This window comes from Perkinsus marinus, assembly GCF_000006405.1.
Source record: "Perkinsus marinus ATCC 50983 genomic scaffold scf_1104296970664, whole genome shotgun sequence".
Lineage (NCBI taxonomy): Eukaryota > Perkinsozoa > Perkinsida > Perkinsidae > Perkinsus > Perkinsus marinus.
This window is the reverse complement of record NW_003202385.1, coordinates 313,028-319,860: the sequence shown is the minus strand read 5'-3', so window position 1 is coordinate 319,860 and position 6,833 is coordinate 313,028. Positions and strand designations below refer to the sequence as shown.

The window sequence follows — 6,833 nt, the reverse complement described above, 5'->3', positions numbered from 1 at the left end:
CAGTCAACCCCTGACAACCTTTTGTTTTTAGTCACCCAATTTACAAAATAATTTCAATAAGAGCCCGGCGGGCCCAGCTCGCTGAATTCTTGATAAGAAGCTCAGCGAGCTCCGCCCCTTCGCACCGAAGACCTAGTATTATACAGGGGCCTAGTGGGTCTTCTGATACAACTTCTGATATACGTACACATCTGAGAACATAGACCTTCCGTGGCACCGAGGGGACAAGAGAAAGGCATGTTTAGGTTGAAGCGACTGAGTATGAGGTCAATGCAAATTGCCATATATTGCCCACTTGCCAACCTGATGGTAGGGAAAGTATTGGAACTTTGATATAGCCCATCGATGCGCGAGTTCGCATCGCGCGTGATAACAGTTCCTGTGTCAACTGTATACTATCCAGAGAGCGATCCAATGTGCCAATCGATGGCGCGCCAGGCTTTGGGCTGAGCTCGCCTCGCTCTTTGTGGGCCCCACGATCATCATATTGGATTCCGTACTTATTGTGTAGGTCAAGAACGCGTGACAGATACCGCCGCCACCACGCCCGCCGAATAAAACGAGAACTCACTTCTATGGGCATTACGAGCCAGAAGGCCCAGAATTTCAAAGAGGCCTCCAGAACTTCGGCCTGACCAGTTCGTTCTCGCGAGACTACTGGCTAGTGGAAGCCTGGGTATCGTTCGCCGTGTATCACAGTATCGGCAACTATTCATTGATGCAGACAGCGACAGCACCAGATGAACCTCTCGATATCACCGGAGCACGAGATAACATTCCGTCGGCGCTGTCGGACTTCTTCAACGTCCATCCTCAATGCATACGAGAACTCGAAACTGACATCAGAAAGGGTCGGGCGAAGGTCAGAAAACTCCTCATCTTATGAGAACGTCTACTAGACGTCGTCTAGTACTAGATTATCGTCATGACATTGTGCGTTGCGGACATTGATGATCCCTCGGCTTTGTCGGGCATTGACTTACTCATCAATATCACTGAGACTGGGAAGGGCCCAACTCATACGATGTGGACCAGCAACGATTGGCTGTACGGGTAAAGTCAACCGATAAATTTGAAACCTATCGAAAAGCCAGCTGGAGGGCGCTTCGTCGGGAGAGGATGCTTCAAGGTTTGGCTGAGGCAATCCTCAAGAGACTGGCCTCGTTGGAAACTAAGGACCTCAGGAGACCTGGTCTCGGAAGGCGGAAGTCACGCGAACCATCTGCTGAGGTGGCGGCTGCCCACAGACCACCACTGAGTAAGCAACAGTGTTAAAAGGCTTTCAAGTTGAACAGTTGAAGGATCCGCCGGATGAGAATGCTGAGCTTCTGGGCGACCTTTGCCGACAACTCAAAGCCGCTCTCCGACGGAAGGATAAATTAGAAGAAGATTTATCGGAAGCCCGCAGAGAGGTTCAACTATACCAGCATGGTGAACCCATTGACGTATTGGGCGCTCACTAGGCTGAACGCGCGCGGGACTCAGCGGAGAGTGGGAGCAGCAGCGATGATGTTGATCGGGAGTATGTTACCGAAGGTTGAGGCTACGAAAGCCTGTGGGCCACAGGCCTTCGTAGCCTCAACAATAGCCACATGCTGTGGCTATTGTTTCGTGACGAAACTTTCGTCGCGTAAAAGGACATGGTAATTCGCCGTGCTTGCCTGGCAGGGTTTCTCACCTCGAACGTGAGCTCAAGGCAGCGGTGGGCTGCTCAGCGTGTTACTCACGATAAAAAGGTCAAGAAGGCCCTCGAGAGTGAACTAACTCATGTACAACATTAACCTCTCTTACGAGGTTGATCCAATGACAAGTCTCGCGTGGCTCTATCAGATAAGGGCGGATGAGGAGAAAAACAGGAGAGAGAGGGACGTTATAATGGAGCGTTCGGCTTCTCAGCATCACTCTCAGCAAGACCTGGATAAGCGAAGGGCAAAGCACGAGGTGATCCATTCTACTGAGATCTCCATCACTGCAATAGTGCTGTTATCTCAGACAGAGAAATCTTAAAGAAACGCCGAGAGGATAGCGATTGTCCTGATCTCGTCAACAGGACCATGTTAGTCAGCATCTCTCATCCGAGTACAGTAGACAATTCTGTGTATACATACTTCTTCGTCTGTGCGCTGTACGTGAGAACACTGCACACGTAAACACAGTCCTGCCTTCGCCTTACGATCGATACGATTGGTTCTGACAGTCTACACTGTACGTCCCTAACCTATAAGATCCCCTTGTGTTACACCAGTTACGGAACAGCGATGTTGGAATCATTGTTACACAAGTCGCTATCGTACTCTTACGTAGCTGTCAAGTTGCACTCGCTATCACCAACACCGGCGACCTAGATGAGAGAGTCATGAGATGAGTCATTCCCTCACTTCCGAGAGAATGACTTTCACAGTGGTGGTGAGTTCTCAACCACCAGCCGGCCTTTGTTAATACCACGGCTTTCACGTGACATGTGTGTGGAGGACAGCACAGGGCGAGCCATGTCGTCAAGAGGAGCTCGGGAGGACGGAGCTCATCCGAGTGACAAACTCTCAAAAGGAAAAACCCGCACGAAGCGCTGATGACGGTGAAATGATGGTGAGCCCCCTCCCCCAGCAACTTAGCGATAATCAGACACTGTTCGTAATCTCTAAAAGACACCTTCCCGTTGCGGGAGTCGACCAGCAAGCCATCAGCCTGATGGCATCAACCATCTATACGGGCCCATTGTATATTCGTCTAGGATTTTACTGCTGCGTGGCTGGTGGTAAAGTACAGCAGATCCGGGCTGAGCTAGGCAGCGAGCGGAAGAACAGTGCTGGTGTAAAGTCAGCCGCTTCCAACACTGCTAGAAGCCGCGTCTCCGAGGATTCCCTCGCCACAGAGTCAAGTGGCATTCAGCCTCGTGCAGAGAATGTAAGTGCCGAGCTATGCTGTGTTCGACTGACGAGTCTTTTGATCGTCACCGTTGCTGTACTCTCGCTTATCATCTTGCTAGGCGGAGCGAGCCACACGATCTCGCTGATCCCGATAAGACCAGTGCAGCGTGATGACAGTGTTGCATTATCTCAACTTAACATAGTGTTGCGTGTGATTCGGGAGAAGATGTGTGTTGTCGAGGCCAGTGATGGGAGTCCGTTCGGGAAAACATGCTAGCTGTGCGATCGTTCCATTTGGTCGGCATGTAATGCACGCATGCACAGCGTCGAGTTAGACAGGAAAAGATCCGGAGGATCGTAATAATAGTTGACGATGCTTGACATGATTCAATCCGCCTATGGCCCTTTCCCATCAATTTGGTGGGAAACTAGAGAACTTCGATCCTATGCACTATGGATTGCGCTTGATGTAGTTATGCAACATCCTCTTTGATACACATGATCAAGTCAATTTTCCTGGCTAGTCTCCGTCTGCTGTGTTGAATCGTCGATTATCGTCGTCATTCTTTGCAGTGCTTTCAATGTGTTGCTTCTACCTCCGGTACATCGTTTTAGCCTTGCGAGTGTCGCAAGGTGTATCCCTTTCATTGTTCCCCCCACCAGTAGACCAACTAGTGAGCAATCTCCGGAGGCGCATCCTCGTCCGGCGATCAGACCTCCAGTGGCCAGCTCAGACAGAGAGTCCATCACTAGGCGTTTGTGATTCTTCACTACACGGGCCAACCTGTTCCTTCTTCGAAAGCTCATACGTTGATGTCGGCTTCGGAGAGCTCCTCCCGCAGACTTTGCTCGACAGCTCCGACGACCCAGATGAGCTTCGTTCTAGCGTCAATCGTCTACTTCGTCATTTAAACCACACTGAGACTGTCTACAGGAATGCTGAAGCTGTTCATTTTGTACTGAGCTTGCAAACATCTACGTTCACACACATGCCTGGTGAAGTTGGTATCCACTACAGCGATAAATGGAGCATCGAGGAAGGGACACGACCGGTTCTCATCCCTTCCGATGCAGCTGGGCTTATAACCTTCACCACCAAGAATGTGACAATCACGGAACTAGTACTCGAGAGCTCGAGCCCTGTTGTCGTGCAAGGGTTAAGTGTTGGTCGAGTTCTGTGGGAAGGGCATGCTAGGCTCAGTCCATTACAGAGCCGTATCGACATGATAGCCCAGTCGCTGTTGGTTGGGATGACTCGGTCGCAGCTTGACGTGCCAGCTGATGCGACTGCTGTTGATGAGATTCGAATAATCAGCGTATCTCCGGTGACACTGTTCACCATCGAAGGGCGTATCAGCATCAACAATCCCTGGGCCAGTGGGCATCGGAGCCTTGTTCTTGAGCCGAGAAGCAGGAGCAAATACCGACGTGCTTGGCTAGGTATTATAGCTGACTCCGCCGACTTTGTCGACATTAACTACATCGCCGATCACGGTTTGAGATGGAAGCGAGCACCTTCAGCGAGAGAGGTAGATCTCACACGAGGGGTCTACACCAATGATCTGTACTCGGAAATCGTAACTATGGCTCGCCCTACCCCTGGCTTCTTCAAGCTCTCTCAACACGTCGGCCGAGTTGTTATGTCAATATGGGGTAAGACTCACGCTAGCAACGAGGATTCGATCATTGAGGCAGCTCTCGCGACTACCACACAGGACACGGCAATCGTAGAGTACCTCCGCTGGGCAGCATTGAGTGGAAGCAATCGCTCTGTTGTTGACGATAGCGAGCTCGATTCTGAGGAGTTAGCTGTGAGGAAAGATATGAAGGAAGTACTGGATATGATGCACAATAGATTCCATCAAAAGGCGATCAAGAAGCCCAAGTAGTCGGGAATTCTTGATGGTGACAGTCAGTGACTGTCAGTCACCATCAAGAATTCCCGTGCTGAACGGGCTCGGCTTGTTGAGTGACTATCACATCGCATTCGTTACGTTGCTTTTACCGCTGCGTATTCACGAGATTGAACAGCTCTAATCTCCGATGACTTGGAGAGAGCAGGCAAACATGGTTGCACTTCAGGGCAAAGGCGACCGTCATCAGTGTAGATCTGAATGGTCGCGAGCTCGACAGCAACACGCTCTCAGCTGCCGTGCAATCCGCTCTTGAGCTCGCTACCGGCAGCACTGGAGAGAGTGCTGAGGACTTGAACAACCAAGATCTTGATGAAGGAAGTACCAGTGCGGAGTGAGTGCGGGCAAAGAAGTCGTTTTCTTCGGTTACTGAACTTAGCAGTCCTCATCCCCAGGACCTTGCATTACCGGATTCAGCCGTCTGGTCTCTTCATGGCACTTCTTTGTGTGTGAATTGAGCGGCACAAAATTTTCCCGAGGAGGCCGAATTCAAACTCGATGTTGATCTATTTCGCTTGGTTCTCAGGACCCATTACATATTCCAGTCGGAGAAAAGTGAACATGTTATCGATCACGAAGACCTTCTTGACGCGGTAGAGTCGCTACTCGAGCGAGTAAGAAGGAATGTCGGTGGCGACGAAGGAGAAGAGAAGACAGATTCGCTTGAAGATCCCCATGCGGCTCTGCATTCGGATGAACTGCCATCTAGCGAGAGACAGCCGACACTAGTGGGGCGTTTAGAGGAGTAGGGCGGATATCCTCTGGTACCACTTCGACCCTGTCAATCTATTAATTCTAGGTCACACTCATCTGCGGAGAGTTCTGGTTCGACGCCAGAACGAGACCATTCATGATCATTCTGTCGAGTGCACTTCATTTGAGTGGAACATTCTTAGATCAAAATTTTAAAAAGGGCGATCGCGTTGTGTTTTCTATACGTCCGCGCTTGTGACTTGTCCTATGTGCCATTTTGTTGGAACAATTTTGTTTAATTCAACTGGTTTTATTATGTCGTTTTACCCAACTGATAACACAACAATACAGGAGGAACATCGGCATGTAATTATAGGGAGAACTTCATCGAGCCGCCTCTCCATCACGATGCCGCACGACACGTCTGACATGATGACAATGTCAACCTAGAGTAACAAAAAAAGGCTACGGATTTTCCCAAGCCCATCCTGGTAGCATGTTCGGTGGCTCCAACAGCCAGCACCGCTCTAGTCTGCTCAGCTCAGGATACTCAGCATCAAGATAGGCGTTGCCCTCTCTCATAATGCGCTCCTGATGCAAAGGCAAGTCTCCTACCAACAACACGGCCTACACTCCACCTGCGCCGGCTTCCCGGAACCAGGACGATGTCGATTGAACCGATCGACGATGTCCCTACCCGGAAAACTATTGTGGGAAATACCGTGGGTAACCTACATGCCCTGAATGACGGTTCCAATAGGCGCAAAGTTTTGCCTGTCTAAAGCTGTATTATCTCCAGTGTTGATAAAAACCTGAACATCATTTTCAGTCCAGATGGACATCGCTTCTACCTCACTTGAGTACTCCTCGAATTCGGGTTATCGGACTTCGCGAAACTTATACTCCCTCTAACGTTAGAGGCCTGACCAAAATCGTGGAGCTAAGTCGTGACTAATGGCCTACCCGAACAGGCTCGTCCATGAGGGGCATCCCGAGCCACTTAGAGCCCACACCAGGACTGCCACTGATGCCGAACTGCACAACAAAGCCGGGCTCTACTCGGAAAACACGAGTATCATCGTAGAAGTGAGTCGAGATGAGCTCCATAAATCTAATACAGCGATGATAAGGCTAGTGCTGCTTAGACGAACTGACCTGTTAAAGCCTATGGGCGCAACACTAGGGAAGACAGCCAATGTGAAGAAGCCGAATGATTCTAACGTACCATCTCCAGCCGGTAAATTCGAGACGCTGCATTTGACCTGGCGTGAACGAGAGCAAAATAGATGCTTGGGGTGAGCCGGAGGGCACCTGCACATGGGGTAGGCCCTCTCCCGCTAGAGCCCTCCCATCATCATCA

At 50.4% G+C, this 6,833-nt stretch overlaps 2 protein-coding genes across 2 annotated transcripts; one reads left to right on the top strand and one right to left on the bottom strand.

The window, feature by feature from the left end:
- Positions 1–3,856: 3,856 nt before the first annotated feature.
- Positions 3,857–4,756, top strand: Pmar_PMAR017146 (hypothetical protein; the record flags this gene model as incomplete). Its single annotated transcript, XM_002767524.1, has 1 exon — positions 3,857–4,756. One exon carries the CDS (start codon positions 3,857–3,859, stop codon positions 4,754–4,756), a length of 900 nt encoding a protein of 299 aa, XP_002767570.1.
- A 1,182-nt stretch (positions 4,757–5,938) lies between these two features.
- Positions 5,939–6,580, bottom strand: Pmar_PMAR017145 (peptidyl-prolyl cis-trans isomerase, putative; the record flags this gene model as incomplete). The annotated part of the gene is made up of 5 exons (XM_002767523.1): positions 5,939–6,064; positions 6,112–6,166; positions 6,209–6,285; positions 6,330–6,395; positions 6,437–6,580. The coding sequence occupies 5 exons, from the start codon at positions 6,578–6,580 to the stop codon at positions 5,939–5,941; spliced, it is 468 nt and encodes a 155-aa protein (XP_002767569.1).
- Between the last annotated feature and the right edge of the window lie 253 nt (positions 6,581–6,833).